The sequence below is a fragment of the Crocuta crocuta genome, unplaced genomic scaffold (assembly GCF_008692635.1).
Source record: "Crocuta crocuta isolate KB4526 unplaced genomic scaffold, BGI_CrCroc_1.0 scaffold253, whole genome shotgun sequence".
Lineage (NCBI taxonomy): Eukaryota > Metazoa > Chordata > Mammalia > Carnivora > Hyaenidae > Crocuta > Crocuta crocuta.
In genome coordinates, this window is record NW_027529451.1 from 546089 (window position 1) to 566017 (window position 19929).

The 19929-nt window shown below is 36.8% G+C and overlaps 1 protein-coding gene across 1 annotated transcript in view; it reads left to right on the forward strand.

The window, feature by feature from the left end:
- UBE2E2 (ubiquitin conjugating enzyme E2 E2) overlaps positions 1-19929 on the forward strand; it is a 373168-nt gene that overhangs the window by 4994 nt on the left and 348245 nt on the right. The window contains exon 2 of the mRNA XM_077760694.1: positions 4259-4309. Within this exon, the coding sequence (XP_077616820.1) occupies positions 4259-4309 (51 nt within the window). The remainder of the gene's footprint in view (positions 1-4258; positions 4310-19929) is intronic.

Consider the following 19929-nt stretch of genomic DNA (forward strand, 5'->3'; position numbering starts at 1 on the left):
TTTTCTACCAGTGAGTCAATATATTAAAACATGATACCATGTTCTTCAATTAAGTCTAAATGAATCATGCTTGTTATTTCTCTTCCCCTCCCCCCACTCCATTCTTTTTAACAAATGACAGTCACATGCAGTACTCTTACCATTCCTGGAACAGTTAAGGTATTAGGTGAAGTCTTCAGTTTGTGAATACAAACTGAAATTTAGTTTGTATTTTGCTTCTGACCTGTCTCAGTAACTGTGCAGTTGCCAACTTAAGTATCATAACCAAAGAAGTGGCACTGCTAGATGGAAATTGGGAATTTAGGCAGTTGTCTAGTTGATTTATATCTAAAGAAATAATTTTGTCTTAAAAGTTGTGATGAGAGAGGTCATTTGTTTGTCTTAGCCAAATAATTGCTTTTCAACTTACTAGTATACAATAACTAGCCTTAGTTGCCTTATTTTTTAAATGGGAAATGATAAAACAGGAATACTTAGAGAATTTTGTGAGATTTAATTATTTAATTCACTTTTAATAGACTAAGATCATCATGTGAAAGGTACACTGTAAGTGTAAATTATTGATACTTTTTCATTTTGCCTCACCCTAAGGGACAGTGCCTGGAATAGCTACCTTTCTTACCCCACATGTCAAGACTGAGAAACTTAATACATACCATGATCACAGCTTTTGAGATAGAATTGAATTGCTGTCATTGAAAGCAGCAGGACATCTTGCAACTGTTTAAATAGCAATTCTTAGTATAATCTTTTCTGTCAAGAAAAGCAATGAATATATTGTCAAGAGAAATATATCCATTCTTAGGTGTGGCACAAAATACATTTTAATATATTGACTCACTGCTTAGAGTTGTCGTTTATCAGTAAATTGCTTTTTGTATTGAGTAATTAGATCTGGAATTATAGACATCCAGAGGGGTTCAAGTTCCATTATTTAACAGAAAATTGTGATTTATCAGCTTTTTAAAAATGTATTTGGAGAGAGAGTGCATGCAAGTGGAGGGGGAGGGGGCCCAGAGAGAGAGCAGAGAATCCCAAACAGGTTCTGCATTGTCAGTGCAGAGCCCAGTGCAGGGCTCAGTCTCATAAACTGAGATCATGACCTGAACGGAAATCTGGAGTCGGAAGCTTAATCTGCTGAGCCACCCAGGCACCCCTTATTTATCAATTTTTTAAATCAAAAGGAACATTGTAAGCATAAAGCAAGATGAGTTATTTGAAAATCCCAAAGAAATTCTTTTGTGTGAAAAAGTTTACTTTGACAGTTTAAGCTTGCTCTTTTGAACGCCTATTCCTTTGGTCCTCTTGGTTCAAAAACAATTTATATAAGTTATTCCTGTTTCTGCTAACTAAATAGTACAGAGACCTATTTAATGGAAAGCAACAGTTTTCTGTCCAAATACTTTCCCTTACCCAGTTCTCTTGAAGCAAACAAACTCTCTTAGCCATCTTTGGTTTTAGCCCTTCTATTGGTTTTTCTGCATAAATCTGAATTATATAAAGTATTTTCACTTCTTTGTTGATTTTTTAAAAGTTTATTTATTTTGAGAGAGAGCGAGAGAGCTGGAGAGGGACAGAGAAAGGGAGGGAGAGGGAAAATCCCAAGCAGGCCCCACACTCTCAGCACCGAGCCTGATGCAGGGCTTGAACTCATAAACTCTGAGATCATGACCTGAGCTGAAATTAAGAGTCTGATGCTTAACCGACTGAGCCACCCAGGCATCCTATCTATGATTTTCTTACATAGGTGTTTTTGTTCTGGAATTTCTGGTTGTCTCCCCTCCTCTTAATAATGCATCTTTATTATATTCTTTTTTTAAAATGCTTATTTTGAGAGAGACGGAGAGAGAGGGCATGCGTGCAGGAGCATGGGAGGGCCGAGAGGGCGGAGGAGAGAGAGTGAGAGTGAGGGTGAGAGAGAGAGAGAGAGAGAGAGAGAGAGAGAGAGAGAATTCCAGGCAGTCTCCTCGATGCCAGTGCAGAGCCCACATAGGGCTCAGTCCCATGATCATGAAATCATGACCTGAGCCGAAATCAAGAGTCAGATACTTAACCAACTGAGCCACCCAGGTGCCCCAGTCTTTATTATATCTTTACGTACTATGCCATTCCCTTTTGGCCGCTTCAACCTGTTTAGTTTACACCTGTCTGCTTTGTCTTCCAGAAATATACTGAAATTTCTCATCTCCTTCTCTTTGCTGTTTATTCCTTTTCACACTTTCAGCAATTTGCCTCCCTGCCCCTCCTTGCCTGCCCCAAGTTGAGTCCTGAAGGAGTAGGAGGTGGATGTGTGTGTGCTTAGTTTACTGTCTTTAACCTGGACTTATTAGTTGCCAAGTGCCTGTTTTATACATTTGTGTGGGATCCATAGAGGGTGTTCTTCTGTATCAGATCTTTGAGATTTCTCATTTAGTTATAGATTGTATATACTTTATATGCATGTTAACCCATCATATAATCCATATTAGAAGGAATCATATATTTTAAAGATAAAGCCGATCATGAAGTTAACCTCTTCATTTTTTAGGATGGAAAATAAACCTCTTAATTTTATAGGATAGAAACTGAGTCTCAGAGAGAGAGAGAGGAAGAGAGAGAATGCAGGTGTGAGCAGCCTTTTTACTGAAGAACTCTCAATTAATGGCATAGCAGAATTAAAATGAAAGTGTTCTTGGCTTTGAACTTATTAGTGTTGCTCAACTTCATAATGCCTCCCCAGCCTTGAATCACATGGCTTAGAAAAGTGAAAATTATGTTAGTAGCATGAAATAACTTTAGGAAATTGAAGCCAATCCTCTCAGGAGGATTTTTTTTAAGGTGACTCGTCTATTTCCATATTTTCATTTGTTGTCTTGAAAAAGACATGGAATGAAATTGAGAGTAAATGTTTTTGTTCAGATTCTTATTTTTTAAGGTACTTTAGTAACTATCATCTATTTACTATCACAATAATTACCAGATACTAGGCATCCAGTTAGCAAATCTCATGGTTAAAAATGAAAGAGAAGGAGAGGAAAGGGTTTCGAGACTTCTTTTTGTATTTGGTTTAACAAAGCCCCTCTTTAATAATAATATTTAAGAGATGAGTGATAGTTAAGAGATTGCTAAGTATAGGCTTTTAAAACAGGGTAGCACTGTTAGCCTTTATATATGTATATAAGGGGTTAGATGCAATTAAAAGTCAAAGTTGAAAAATAACACATGAGAAAAGCAGATTTTAAAAAAGTTTTTTTTGCCTGAATCTCATGCAATGACATTAAGATGGTTATCCATATATTATTAGGATAGTCCATGCAGAAGGAATAATGTCAAAGTAGAAAGCCTCTTCTACCTTCTTCAACCTAGAGGCTTTAGGAAGGAATACCATTTATATTTAAAAAAATTTTTTTTAACGTTTATTCATTTTTGAGAGACGGGGATAGAGCGTGAGTGGGGGAGGGGAAAAGGGAGGGAGACCAGAATTTGAAGCGAGCTCTAGGCTCTGAGCTGTCAGCACAGAGCCTGACATGGGGCTCAAAACCATGAACCATAAGATCATGACCTGAGCTGAAGTCAGACGCTTAACTGACTGAACCACCCAGGTGCCCCCCCTTTTTAATGTTTGTTTATTTTTGAGAGACAGAGACAGAGCATGAGCAGGGGTGGGGCAGAGAGAGAGGGAGACACAGAATCCGAAGCAGGCTCCAGGCTCTGAGCTGCCAGCACAGAGCCCGATGTGAGGCTGGAACCCATGAACCGCAAGATCATGACCTGAGCTGAAGTCAGCTGCTCAACCGACTGAGCCACCCAGGCACCTCCATTTATATTCTGATAGCAGTTTCATGTGTTGGAATGAGATCCTAATAATTCTTTTTTTATCAGTGGGTTGGATCATTCAGAAGCCTTGGATTTAATCTAATAATCATCTTTCCATCTTATGTGGGGATATTCTAGTGCAAATCAGAAATTGGAATGACCCATAAATAATGTGACAAAGGTTTCCAGTTTAAGCTAGAAATTTTGGTTAGTGTTATCAGTGGTTCAGTGACTTTTTAATTTAAGTCATAGTGTTGTTTCTGTAGGCTGCGTGTACTTGATAATGGCCGGTCTTTTTACCTGTAAGTTACTACTTGTTTGATATTGTATATGATGATTTATATAGTATTAGTATTTCAAAATAAAAAATACAAAAGGGAAGTGTTAGTGTAAAAGTATAACATTTTAATGAACTGTTAAGAGGGTGAAGACATTTTAACATAACTTTGTCTTTGTTTTAAAGAATTCAGAAGGAACTTGCAGAGATTACATTGGACCCTCCTCCCAACTGTAGGTAAGTACTTGTGGATTTTTATTTGTATATTTTGCACAAGGTATAATTAAATTGTTCATCTGATGAGCATCTGTTGTTGTAGTCTGATTAATTAGTAAAATATCATTGTGGTTTGGACTTAAATGACTGTGGAAGATGATTGTTGTTTCCATGCAGAAATGGCATACTTATCAAGTCTATTTTTAGAGGAGTGCTGGAGTTGCCAAACATAGAGCAATGCAGTGACAATAAGATAATGAAATTATAGAGTAACAAATACAATTATCTTTTAGTTGAAGAGGTTTTGGGGCCTTCAATGATTTTTTTAATGATAGAATAATAGTGTGGCTAAAATATTTGCTATTTGATAATTCACTTGTTATCTTGTTGGAAATTGATTTTTAAAAGTGCTGGAACATTAAACGGTGTTTCTTCATGGTTTACATTATTTCTTATAGTCAATGGCCATAGAATGGGTGTAGAAGTAAGAATGGGTGATTTGAGGCAGTGATGTTAAATTTTAAAACATTCTCTGCTTTATGACCACATTTTTCAATTTTCTGGTAAGAGTTTACTTAGAGGTAAAAGTGCTTACCTGGAAATGATTAATGTTATACAGGTACGTAGAGGAAGAGGAGAAAAATAACCTCCTACCTTATTTTGTATCTTGGGCTTGATAGTTGGAAGATGGCTGTTTGACTATTTTAAACATTTCTTTGTTTTGATAAGAGATTGGTGTTGGAACTAGGCCCACATGGAGTTTTCATAGTTTAAATTGGTAGTTTTGTGTCTTGAAGGTGAGAGGGCGGATCACAGGGAAGTGTTGCCAGTATTGAATGCAGGTAGAATTTATTGTTTGGTGTGATGTCTGATTTCACTGATCTTATTTTTTTGTGGAAGCAAAGATAGCAACTCTGTATATTAATGAAAGTGAAAACTTTGCAGCTGGCTATTTGATAGTTGGCTAGTTGACAACTGTTTTGTGTAGAAACAGTTCTTTCTAATAAGGCTTTTTATGTTTGTAGTGAATCTAATGTGGCTCTTTACATGAGAGTCATATACAGTGTATGTACTTGCAATAATATTCAAAAAATGTTTTTTTTTCAAATGGAATAAATATTTCTGTCAGGTAAAACCATTGAACACTAAGACTTTTTGTCACACTTAAAAGACTGTGTTACATCAGACTTTTTCAAATGGCAGATCATTGTTTAGACTTTGGTGGCCAATTCATGGAAATGGATTGATTTGCGGAAAATTCCAGTTTGAATGAAATCTAAAATCTCTTGATTCTTACGACAGTATTTGTTTCAATGGTTTGAATCTTTAAAAAAATTTTTTTAATGTTTGCCTATTTTTGAGAATGGGAAAGAGACAGAGCCAGCAGGGGAGGGGCAGAGAGAGAGGCAGACATAGAATCTGAGCTGTCAGCACAGAGCCTGACACGGGGTTCAGACCCATGAACCATGAGATCATGACCTGAGCCAAAATTGGACACATAACCAACTGAGCCACCCAGGTGCCCAAGTTTGAATCTTTTTTTTTTTTTTTTTAATGTTTTGTTTATTTCTAGGAGAGAGAGAGAGAGACAGCGTGAGCAGGGGAGGGTCAGAGAGAGAGGGAGTCACAGACTCTGAAACAGGCTTCAGGCTCTGAGCTGGCAGTCAGCACAGAGCCCGACGCGGGGCTCGAACCCACGAACAGCGAGATCATGACCTAAGCAAAAGTCCGGCTCAACCGACTAAGCCACCCAGGCGCCCCTGAATCTTTTTAAAAAAATAAACTGTTTTGCCACATGCATGACTTTAGTAACCTTCTTACAACTAAGCTGGTAAATATATGAATTTAATTTATATACTTCTTTGCTTAAATTTTGACAACGATTGGCAAAAGAAACTACTTTGGTTTAATGAGCTTGTTTAAGGCTCATTTTTAATAAATGAAATTTACATATAATATCACAGGGTGGCTAGACCGTTACTTTGTTTTAAGATATATTATTTTCTAATACATTTGTCTAATTTAGTTTTGATTTATTACAGACAATAATTTAGATCTGATTAAACCAATATGTTGTAAACATGCCTGAAAACATGCAAGAAGTGTGAGAGAAGAAATTACATAACGGCAGTTATTTAAATAAACTAAAATAATTAAATCACAATTCTATTTCAAGTAAAAAAGAAAAGTTTATAATGTCATCTGAAATTTGGAGATTAACTTTTTCACTGAGTCATAGTTAATGATGTCATTACTGGTTATGTAGACTCTTTATAAATAAAGCATTTTAAATGTGGATGTCACACACATTAAACCCTTCAGACAGTTTAGCAAAGATACCTACTTGGTTGTATTTTTCCCCAGTTTTACTGATATATAATTGGCATATAACATTGTAGAAAGATACCTACTTTGGTTAAATTGCTTGCTTATGGAAATTTGCAAGGAAATTGATTTAACGGTATGAAGATTGGATAGCTTCAAGTTTGCTTTAGAAGCCAGGTCTGTGATTCTGTAGCTTTGGCTCCTTTTCTTGATCCCAGAATAGTTGATTGGATTGGATCTGGCAGAGATGAAGATTGTATTTACCTTCATATACGTGGTGCTCCCCTTTGGCAGGCAAAGGGTCCTCCATGCTACGGCTCATTGGGAAGTGGTGATTAGTTCTACATGCCCTATGTACTTGTACTACTTAAAATACAGATGTCAGTGTTGATTGTTAATTGTTACTGTGGCCTCTGGATTGTTCGGTGTCAAATATTTTATTGTGGTTTATAGTAAATCTGCCCATCTATATTTCAGTGAGAATGTGGTTGCTATCTTAAGAAAGAGAAGTTAGACCGTAATTTTAGTTTGGCTTATTTTTGGCACAAAGTTAACAGTGCACTTGTGGTTGATTCTTAAAAGTTCTGTGCTGCCTCCATTTGTGCCCTAATGATGGTAATGAATCAGTTTATAGAAATATTCTGAATTAAAGTTATATGCCTACTAGAAGGAGTCAAAATCACATATCCCTGGTACCCTCTTTGTGTGTTACTTTTACCAACACTCAGACCTCTTAAAATCCTGCTTTTTGTTTGGTTGCTTGAGTAATTGTTAGGTCACTATCACAGATAAAGATTATGTATGAGGGAACATCTGTGAGTGACTGTGCCTATTTAGACAGTCAGAGTGGAGAAGGTATTTTATCTGTTATCAGTGGTCTCAGTCGGGATGGCTGACTGTGTGTCACATTTCACTTTAAGTGTGGTTTACCCTTATTTTCTGGGGCCTTAATAAACTAGTATAGCCCAGTTATATGTATTTTTCAAGTTAGAGATGGCGCCTCTGAATTTTGGTGCCTCTTTTATGTGATGTCCATTTAAGCATTTCTTGGAATTATATTGAGGGAACTAGCATGCATTTAAGTATTCGGTGAGTCTGTCATTTAGACACGTTGGGAATATAAAGTCTCTCTGAATTCTATCATTCAGTGTAGATATGTTTATGTAAGGCATTTTTTAAATAGTTTATTGTCAAGTTGGTTTCCATATAACACCCAGTGCTCATCCCCACAAGTGCCCTCCTCCACGCCCATCCCCCCCCTTCCCCTTCCCCCCCACCCCATCTGCCCTCAGTTTGTTCTCGGCATTCAAAAGTCTCTCATGGTTTGCCTTCCTTCCTTCTCCCCACTGTTTTTCGCCTTCTCACCCATGGTCCTCCTAATCCTCCCATACGTGCAAACATATGTAAGGCATTTTTAGAGGAGCTACTGTGGTATTGTTTAATTTTTCTTTTCAGGTTTTGAATGAGTCTGAATATTTTAAAAGTATCCACAAAATACTTTGATAATAAGTTGAATTATTTCTTTTTGTAAGAAACACATGCCTATATATCTTTCAATTTTCTTTTCACCTTTTCTGTTGTCCTTAATGTAAAAATGCAGTAATACAGTTTTTCTTAAAGCTGGATTCAGTTAATACCTTTGGGTTTTTTTTTTTTCTATTACAGCATGAGAGTTAATGTTTAAAAGCAAAACAAAAAATAGAAAAAAGTTTCTGTTCATAAAATCATAGGGTCTGTAGGGCCATAGGCACAGAAAATTATACATGGTTTGGGTGAAATTTGGTTATATATTTAGAATATTTCCTATAAGTAGTACAGTATATTTTGTTTGGCTTCAGTTCTTATGATGGATAACATAATTGACCCATGACATTTGCAAGGGCTCTATCGCAGTGCCTCTGCAGATCCATAAATGTTTTCATATTTCCAGCTGGATTGGAGGTATTGGACTAGAACTGCTCACTACCTCAGTGCCTTGCACAACAGCTTAGCTGGATGGAGCCACTAAAATTCATGCAGTATCCTTACAGAGCTCTGATAGGTAGAATTGCTGCCCTTTGTAAGTGACTATATGTTGTAACTGTCCTGATTCTTCACAAATTGTCAAAAGTACACATCTTGATTCTGTAGATTTGCTCATATGTTCATTTCTATTTCCTTGATGCCAGTGGGAAACTGGGAGCTAACCAGAAAAGTCTCCAAATTAAAATTAAAACTTTTTTATCCAAAGGGTAACTTGTTATTCTGTATTATAGAGAAACTAAATTCAAATTCTGTCATGATCTGATACTGCCCAAGTTTGTATTAGCTTTATAAGAATGGAAATGACAGAGATCCTTAACTGCTTTTTGAAAGTAGAGACTACAGTAAAATGATTCATTTTGATTTTGATTTTTGATTTAGCAATTGAGCAAGGAAAAGGGGGAAGTACTAAAAAAGAGGAGGTAGTTCATTTATACTAGGAGTTTTCACTTTTTATTGCTATGTTTCAGTGATCTACTCACTGGACACAGGCTCTGCTTTACTTAAAAAAAAAAAACTAATGGTTTTAGTGAGATGTCATTTAAAGTGAAGTGAATTTCAGTGGCTTTTACTATATTCACAGAGTTGTGTAACCATCACAGTCAGTTTTACAAACATTTTGATCACCCCCCCCCCCAAAATGTACACCAAATCTTTTAGCAGTCACTCCTTCCCCATTTCCTCCCAACTCTCCAGCCTTGAGTCCTAGGTATCAGTCTCTTCTGTCTCTTATAGATTTGCCTGTTCTGGACATTTTATGTTAATAGAATCAGACAAAATGTGGTCTTTTATGACTGGCTTCTTTCATGAAGCATAATGTTTCCAAGGTTCATCCATGTTTTAGTGTGTATCAGTACTTAATCTTTTTGTCTCTGAATAATATTCCATTGTGTGGATATACTACACTTTATTTATCCACTCATCAGTTGATGCATGTGGGCTCTTATGAATAATGCTGCTATAAACATTCGTATACAGGATTTTGTGTGGGCATTTATGTTTTGATTTTTTGGGGGGGGGTTATACCTTCCTAGGTAGAATTGCTAAGTCATAGAGTAATTATATTTAATTTGTTGGGGAATTAGGAGACTATATTACAAATGCTATACCATTTACCTTCCTACTAGCAATGTTTGAGAGTTCCAGTTTCTCCTCAACCTTGGTAGTTGTTCTTGTCTATCTTTTTGACGATAACCATCTTAGTAGGTATGAGTGGTATGTCATTGTGGTTTTAATTTGTATTATCTTGATGAATATAGTGATGAGGATGGTGCCCATCTTTTCATATGCTTATTGGCTATTTTTATATCTTCTTTGGAGTAATGTCTGTCTATTTAAATCCTTTGCCCATTTTCAAATTTGAGTTGCATATCTTTTTATTGAGTTGTAAGTGTTCTTTTATTTACTTTGGGTACAAGGGCCATATAAGATATATGATGTACAAATATTTTCTCCTGTGGATAGTGTTCTTTTCTTGATAGTGATCTTTAAGATGCATAAGTTTTAAATTTTGATGTCTTATTTATCTACTTTTTCTTTTCATTGTATGTTTGGTGTCACTTCTAAGAAACCATTGCCTAATCCAGTACTACAAAAGTGTACATTTCTATTTTTCTTCTCATGAGTTTTTTAGTTTTAGCTTTTATATTTTGTATTCTGATCCATTTTGTATATGGTGTGAGATAAAGGTCCACATTTATTTTGTGTGTGTGTGGATATACAATTATGTTAGCACCATTTGCTGAAAAGACTGTTGAATTGTTTTAACATCCTTGTTGAAAAATCAAGGAGTCATAAATGAAGGTTTGTTTCTGAACTCTAATTTTTTTCCATTGATCTATATGTCTGTCCTTATGCCAGTGCCACACAGTCTTTCTTTTCTTTTTATTGACACAGAGTCTTGATTACTGTAGCTTAATAGTAAGTTTTGAGTCAGAAACTGTAGGTTCTCTAATTGATTTACTTTTCATTGCATTCACTCATTAGTTTAAGGTGTTCCCACTATAGGAGAGGCCATGACTGGACATAAATCCAACCACTGTCTTGTGAGAGCCATTTAATAGGGGGAACATGTATTTTCCAGATCATAGTAACTGAGACAGTATGTAGGGAAAATGTGTACATGTGGATTAACATTTTTGAAAACTATATCACAGAATAGGAAGGCATTGAAATAGAAATTGGGAATAGCTTTTATGTAAGACTGAACTCTGGAAAGAGCCACCAGTGCAAAAATCTAATTATGGTCACTAATTGTTTTCCTTTTCTGGTTATTGTGATAATACTTATGTGACATTTTTAGCTTTTCAAGGATTTTCATATATGGTTGTAATTTAATCTTTTCAATTACTCTGTGAGACTCCTCGGATTGAGTAACTTGCTCAGAGTTACTAGTTGATTTGGATTTAAACCCAAGTTTTCTATTTTTTCATCTTTTATTATTTTACATGTGTGACTAGATAGAAAAATATATTAAAATTACATTTGTAGCTAGCCATTTGTGGTTCAGTAAAGGAAAAAAAAATCAACATGTAGGGCATACCAGAATATCATTTGTACTATGTTTGATTTATGTTTCTGAATTGTCCATAAGACAATTTTTTGCCAGAACATTTTGAAAAGTATTTTTTTTGAGTATAGTGATTTCCTACCGCATTCGCTTGTGTGTGTGTTTGTGGGTATATATGTGTTAGTTAGCATTATTATTACTGGCACTTGTTCAAGTAAAGAATTTCTTTACATTTGACAGTTCTTGACTCAGTGTTTGCAGATGTCTACACTCTTAATGCCAAATTGGTTTTTCCAGGATACTTGGCCTAATACGAGGTCACTTGCCCCTACTGTTCGTTTTAGTATTTATTGAGGGCTTATTGTTAGATCTTTTGGGGCAAGTGTAGGCTACAATAAGAAATCCAGGTGTAGTTTCTAGTCCTAAAATCTAGTTATAACTAAGTGATCGATGAGACATACAGATGCTTGGAGAACCAAGACTAGGAGAATGATGATACTGTTGGCAGAAACTGCCAATATTTATGGCTTCTGTAAATCTTAAAATTGATAATGCTTCCCTCTTTACTTTGGTTGCCCAGAAACTAATACCCTGTTTACTCTTTGACATTAGTAGTTAACTGTGTTTTGTGTAGAAACCTCAACTCAGATTATATTTTATTTTCTTCCAACTATTTCTGAAGCTCCATATCTTCATTTTGTACTTTTATACTACATATATTTTTTAAGCCACATCAGTCTTTTTGGAGTGAGGCTGATTATTAATAAATAAACACTATAAATAACGAAAGGTGTTGTAAATGTGTATTGTTAGCAGAAGGCTGGAATGATGTTTTGAGGAGTCATTAATATGATAAAATTTAAATATACATTGAAGGCCTGTGTTATATAGGGTACTGAATTACTCATATCCCTCTCTCATTTCTTTAGTACAGATAATTGAGGAAAATTTTTTATTCACTCACTATGAGTTCTTGACTCCATTGCTGCAGTGTTGAGTGGCTTTGCATAGACTTTATGAAGACAAAAGTCTTTAATATTTGAGGTGTATTAAATGGTTAGAACAGCTAAAGAATTGTTTGGAATAGCACCTGTGGTTGGGTAGCTGTAGAGTTGGAGTACGCGTGCAACATGACAGAATGAGAGAGAATGGTCTTACCTTATGTTCCATTGGCATTAAGAGTTTCAGCCTTATTTATGTTTTCATTTCTGTGCTACCTGATTTTAAAAGTGTGCTCTTTCCTTACTGCCAAATATAAATATATAGATAGATATATATCTATATATATAGTTTTCTTTTTGCCTTTATCTTGAGGCTGACTTTTTTTTTTTAATTTTTTTAAATGTTTTATTTATTTCTAGGAGAGAGAGAGAGAGAGACAGCGTGAGCAGGGGAGGGTCAGAGAGAGAGGGAGTCACAGACTGAAACAGGCTCCAGGCTCTGAGCTGGCAGTCAGCACAGAGCCCGACGCGGGGCTTGAACCCACGAACCGCGAGATCATGACCCAAGCGAAAGTTGGACGCTTAACCGACTAAGCCACCCAGGCGCCCCGAGGCTGACTTTTTACCTGGGGCACAGCCAACATAGTGCCTTAACGGGCTGTTACTTCTGTTAGGGAACTTCAGATGTAATTGTTTGCTCTCAGGTACCTTTACTTCAGAACTGTGCTTGGGGAAGACATAACCATCTCCATAAAATCACCAGAAATTTTTTTACTTTCTTGTTTCAAAATGTTAATTTTTAAAATATCTGCCTTTAAATATGGATTTTAAAATGTTTATTTCATAATAAAGAAAAATGTCAAATGATAAAGTGAACTTAGTGCCCAGTACTTGCAGCCTTTGATTTTTTTTAATTCTTTGCCGTTTTAAGAGCAGTACAAGAATGTGTCTGAAAAAAATGTGTTAAATGATCACAGTGGGATTTTATTTTATAATAGTAACAGAGCATTTTATCACTTATTTTGCCCAGTTTTAAGCTGTTTATTGTTTCAGATTACCTAAGCACTTTAGATAGAAAGTGTCATAATACTTTTCTAACATGTAATGTTTTAATTCACATTGCTGTTTTATCTTTTAAGATGTCTTGAAAACTGTATTCTTTTAAAATGTTTATTTATTTACTTTGAAAGCAAGAAAGAGAGAGCACACACAAGCAGGGGAAGGGCAGAGAGAGAGAGAGAGAGAATTCCAGGCAGCAGGCTCTGTGTGTGGCTTGAACTGTGAGATCATGACCTGAGCCAAAATCAAGAGTCGGACACTTAACCAACTAAGCCACCCTCGCACCCCTGAAAACTGTATTCTTTAGCATACCCAAAGCATTTCTTTACAGTGACTATTATATAACTTAAATATCTTTTATCAACTAAGTGTTATTACAAATAATAAGTAAAACAATTTTGTTTGGTATATTTTATTTTGAGAACAGTGGAAATGTTCTTTTTTAAATTTATGTTGTTGAAGTGTGATTTTTTTACTGTTTTTTGTAAATGTTTATTTAGACTTTTTATTAGAATGTCTGCATACTTTAGAGACTTACTGGGATGCCTTTAAAAGTGTATCTAAATCCACATTGTGTAGAAGCGGCACATTGTGCCAAAATGTATAATAGAATTAGGCAAAGCTGTAAGCTCAAATTCATTTTCTGTTCCAATGCATGGAGTGTAGAGACTCTTTCCCCTCTGACCTATATGGAAGATTAAGCCTAGTAATAATGTGTAATAACCAAAAGGAGAGGCATAGCTCTCATACCAGAGCTAGGGTTTCTGCCTTGCCACCTCCTGTTCCTTCCACCTAGAATCTAGGGCTCGCCCCTTCTCCTATACTCCACTGTTGTTAGTTCTCCTGATGCTTCATGTTACAACTATTTTACTTATTTTACCCAAAGAGAATGTTCTCTTTAACCTGTGTTTCAAATCCTAGCATTTAGTTGATGTTCATTGTGCCTGTACATGAATAAATACAATTAATTTTACTAGGTAGCTGACAACTCTTGAATGCTTCCTAGTGTTTGAGGCCACATGGGGAGTGTTTACCAGCATTATCTCTTTTTATCTTCATGACTAACCTTGAGGTAGATGCTAGTTTTAGACAGTATCTTACAGATGGGAAGATAAGCCTAGAGAGATTAAGTAATTTCTTCAAGGTCACATAGCAAGTAAGTGGCAGAACTAGGATTTCTGTCTTTGGTGTTTCTGACTTTAGAGGCCAAGTGTTTTGAGACTTTGCTATGCATATTTTCCATTTGCAGAATAGATACAAATGAAGCTAACTAGACCAGCACTACCCCAGTAGATCTTTCTGCTATGATGAAAGTGTTCTATAGCTATGTATGGCTGTTTACTACTTGAAAGGTGGCTAATCTCACTTAGTAAAGGAACTCTTAATTTTACTTAATTTAAATTTAGATAGCCATGTGTTTGGTACCTACTGTATTACACAGCACAGATCTAGGAAAACCAGAACTTCTTGGGGCACCTGGGTGGCTCGGTTGGTTAAGCATCTAACTCTTGATTTTTGGCCCAGGTTGTGATCTCATGGTTTGTGAGATGGAGCCCCGCATCTGGCTCTGTGCTCACAGTGAGGAGATTGCTAGGGATTCCCTCTCTCCCTCTCTCTCTGCCCCTCCCCTGCTCGCATGTGCTCTATCTTGCTCTCTCTCAAAATAAATAAGTAGACATTTAAAAAATTTTAAAGACACCAAAGAACTTTGCAAACTTAAATTTACACTTAATTTCAACTTTAGGTAAATTTATACCTTTTTAAAAATTACGCTTGTAGTGGTAATTATACCACCTAAGTATTTGTCTCCCTTCTCTCTTCCCACCAGCCACCATTATCTTCTAAATGTCAGGGACTTTTAAATATTGTTTTTTTAAGATCATCACAGATAGTGCTCTTAAGTAAAAGACCCTTATGAATATTATACCCTTATGAATATTATGAATATGAGTATTAGGTAAATATTTATTTTTAACTTTTTAACAAAATGAAAACAATATTGCAAGTCCTTGTTTTTAGATGGACTCATAGCATATTAAAATTGGGAAGTGTATGATCTGGCAGTCTCAGGCCTGTCTGTAGGCTAGGGCAAAATTCTGTGGTCTCATGCATGTAGAATGATTTGAATCCTATATGCAAAAATGGTGAATTGGAAGAAGGTGACAGATCCTGTTACATGTGCTGGAGGAAAATCCTTGCCTGAACCTAGGGCAAAGTTTCTGAAGAGTGGAAAAACATCTTGTTTCCAGCAATTGACATTTTGGTGTAAGGCTCAAGTTAGCAGGCAAATGAAGCCCAGCATGTGCAGTCTTTGGATTCCAGATGGCTAGGTAGTGAGTCGGGGTCTGCAGGAGGGGGAATGGCACTAACCTGAGCCTTCCCAGGCAGGGTAAAGATGGTCTGGAATCTGGAAAAGTAGAACTACAGGGGCTTGGACCTTGAGTAGGGTAGGGCAGGATGGAATAGGAGTAGTCTCTGTCATTCTGAGTTAACATATTCTCCAGTGAGATAAAAGATTTGCCTTCTTAGTCAAGGACTTGTGCATCATTTCAGTAAATGTCCAGCAGTAGCCTGGTTTATAAATGATATTAAGCAGTGTTATGATTCTACTTGGTCAATAATTAGGATTTGAGGTGAAGGAAAGGGACAGACAAGTTTTAAGAGGAGATAAAGTAATTATCTTTATGGCCTTGTTGCATTATTGTCAGATTCCTTTAGCAATTAAAATTTTTTAAAATTAATTTATTTATTTTGAGGGAGAGAGATAGAGAACCAAACAGGCTCCATACTGTCAGCACAGAGCCCAATGCAGAGCTCAGACTCATGAACTGTGAGACCATGATCTGAGCCAAAATCAAGAGTCCCCTACTTAACTGACTGAGCTACCCAGGCACCCTCCTTTAGAAATTGTTAGAGTTCATATAATAGATATTTTGCCTTGGGTGATTTCTTTCTTTTTTCTTTTTGAGAGACTGCAAAGTGGGGGTAGGGGGAGGGAGAGAGAGAATCTTAAGCAGTCCCCATGCCCCCAGCATGGATTCTGATACAGGGCTCAATTCTACTACCCTGAGCTGAAATCTAGCATTGGACCCTCAACATACTGAGCCACCGACATGCCCCTGGATGATTTCTTTAAAAAAATTTTTTTTCTTTACATTTCTTTATTTTTGAGAGACAAAGTGAGACAGAGTGTGAGTGGAAGAGGGGCAGAGAGAGAAGGAGACACAGAACTGGAAGCAGGCTCCAGGCTCTGAACAAACGTTCAGCAATAGAGCCCAACGTGGGGCCTGAACCCACAAACCGTGAGATCGTGACCTGAGCCGAAGTCGGATGCTTAACCGACTGAGCCACCCAGGCGCCCCTGATTTCTTAATGCACTGAAAACAAATGCTTGTGTACTTTGTTCCGAATTTGAGTGGGCCTAAGGCACTTCTGGCACTATTCAAATGGCTTGAACTATCTCCAGGTAGCTTTAGTTATTGCAGTACCAAAAGAACCTCATTGTAAGGTAGATTTGCCTAAATGGTAAAGTGGACCCCAAAGACAGCATTAGAAGTAGCCTCTAACATTTATGTAGCTGACTTATTCTCTTCTTAATCTGCATTAATGGGAAATCAGTAAGTCACTATATAGTATGATGTGAAAATACATAGTATTTAAAAACCATGGAATACGAACCACACAGTTTCTGAATATATTGGACAAAATGTTTTAAGTACTAAACTCAGGGTAACCTCCTAAGATATGTAAATATAGGTGCTTTAAAACACATAATAAGTATTTATCAAAATTGTCAAATGTATTTAGCTAAAATTGGTTTATTCTCCTTCTTTGAAGGATCAGACAAATCAGAGCAGATTTGTCGATCTTATAAGCAGGGAAAAGCTGTTAAACAGTTCTTCCAGTTTTTGAGCTCACCAGAGGTGTGGGTTAATGGGCTGGTTGGTGACAGAATCTTTTTACAGAGAAATAGAGTTGTACATGGTTTCTGATGTCATCATTCTCTGCACTTGAAATAATCTTTCATTCCCTTGGTTGCCACCATTTTAAGAGGTTAGAAGTTTGAGTCTCTCTCTCTCTGTTCTTTTTTTTTTTTAAGTAAGTGCTACACCCAACATGGGGCTTGAACTTATGACCCCGAGATCAAGAGTTGCGTGCTCTACTGACTGAGCCAGCCAGGTTCCCTCTTTTTATGTGATTTAACCAGGGGATTCTTCTTGTGTGTCTCTGAAGAAATGTTTATTCTATTTTTCTTGGATGGAATGTTTTTTGGATATCTTTTAGAACCATGTATTATGAAGTATGCTTTAAGTGAAAATATTCTTGTGGAAAAAAATAGTAACTTTAACTTAAGGTACCTGTTTAAAATAAAGCATATCAGAGGTAGGGTGGGTGGGGAGAATTAAGATTACACTTACCATGAGCACTGAGTAATGATGTATGGAATTGCTGAATTAATATATTGTTCACCTGAAACTAATACAACACTGTATGTTTAACTATACTGGAATTAAAATTAAAAAATTGAAAAAAATTTTTCAGGATTTACATGGTGTACATTTTGGCGAACATTCTCATATGCATTCATCATAGTATATAAAATAAACTTATTATTTAGTTTCAGCAAAATAATATTGTTCAAAATATTAAACTAGCGTTATTAATTTACAAATTTTTAGATACATTATTGTGTTTGTATTTACTTTCATATTTTTATGTATGAGCTATAAACAACAAATGTATTGTTGGTTTTGTGTTTGTATTCATTTGGGAAATATTATAATAAAAACAAGTTAATGGCAACTTAAAAAGGAATAAAAAGAAGTTAGGGGCTTGAGGTGGGACATGACCAAATTGAGTGTAGCTTGGTAATCAGCCAGTTGGGAACTCCTGGCTATAGATTTCAGAGTTGGCAAATTTTGGTTGAGAAGGTAGTCAGAGATGGCTGTTCAGTTGGACACATATACATTCAACTGAACACATATATATAAAAGTACCCAGTGGCCTTTCGCTCCGTGATCAAGCCCATTAGCTGGAGATCCACGTGGGAGTTTTGACTGATCTACAAAATACAAACTATATTTGAGTAAGCACACTTTCTATGTAAGAGATTAGTCAGGCTTCAGTTGTTATCTATGTGTTTACAACACTGACCTTATAAGTTAGACATAGTCAAGGACTATTGGGATTGACACCCCATAGTCTTCTGGAGGCTTGAGAAGGAAGGGATCTATTGACATAGATCCCTGTGGATTTAGGATAAGCATCTCTAAGTGTTTATTAGAATTAGGGTAGATAGAGCAGAAATGTATTTTTGCCACATTGTTAAGAGGTAAGAATTTGTCACAAGGATAGGAGTAACCTCCATTTTTGACAAAGTAGATGGTCAGAGATTAATAGGAAAGCCTATAAACAGGCACAAAATGGTATTGGGGCCTGGGAAACAGCAAAATAAAATTACGTTCTTCAGTAAGAATGTGTAAGGTGCTGTTGTGTTCAGAAAATAATTATTACTAGGTTAAATGAATAATGAAATAAGCTGAGTGGAGTGTATTTTGAGGTTCATATTTATTTAACATTAAACAGATGTTTTCTAAGGGTCTTTTATGTGATTAGCATTGTGCTGGTTACTGGGGTTGAGGTTATAAACAAGCAAAAGGAATCTCCAGCCTTTGTGAAGTTTACATTTCAGCTGTGAAGACAGACTGGGACTTGTTTTTAAAAAAACTCCAAACTGCCTAACAGAAAGGGGTTAACAGATTGACACACAGACATAGGAATTGTTCTGAAGAAAACAAACAAGGGATGAGTTTTAGAGTGGGATTTTACTTTTACCTTGAGTTTGGAACGTTCTTCTAAGGAGTGACATCTAAACTGAGAACTAAATGACGGAAAGGTGCTAGCTGCAGAAGGTGTGCAGGACTCTTGGCATGTGTACCAAGCTGCATGTGTGGATACATGCTCTGCTGTTCAGGGAGGTGGAAGAAGTATGGGGTGGCTGGATTGAAAGGGAGTAAGGAGTGGGCGGGGGAATGCTGTGGCACAGGATAAGAAAAATGAGATGGGGACCAAATCAAGTAGTGTTTGGCTTTTATGAAGATTGTTCTGGCTGCTAGACTGGAAGAGGGGAGTATAAGATTGGAGGCTGGTAGTCATATAGGTAAGAGAAGATGATATTCTGGTTTAGGGTAGGAACAGTAAGGATAGAAAGAGCAAAATTTGAGGTATAGTTTTTGAAGGAAAATTTACAGGACTTGCTGATAGATGGCAAAATTGGGTAGAATGTTAGAGGAAAGGGAGAAATCTTCGGGTTTGAGTCTTCAGGAAATGGTGGTTCCTTGGTTGGAAGTGGTTTGGCAGACAGGTTCAAGAGTCTGAAGTAGGAATAGCGTGGTCTGAATGCTGTGTCACTAGGGCAGTGTGACTGAAGGCAGTGCCCAGGGCTGGCTCTTCTTAAGGACTGTGGACAGCACTGTGAAGATTTGGACTTGCTCACAGGGAATCCAGACTGGGTGTTGGCTTCTTCTAGGGCAGAACTATATGAATAGTTCTTAGGGTCTCTGCCTGCTTTGTAGGAACAGGTAGACAGAATGAGCCTGCCAGGCAGTGCCCCCCGCCCTACACTCAGCAAGCCTCCTTCTGCTTGGTCCTGCCCTCAGTGCTGCCAAGACAATGCCCAACCCTGCTCTCTGGGGGCCATGTTGGATTCTCCCCTTGTCCCTCTGTCCCCACCCTAGATGGCCTCAGGGCCTTTTTATTCTTATTAGACTGTATATAGAATTGGT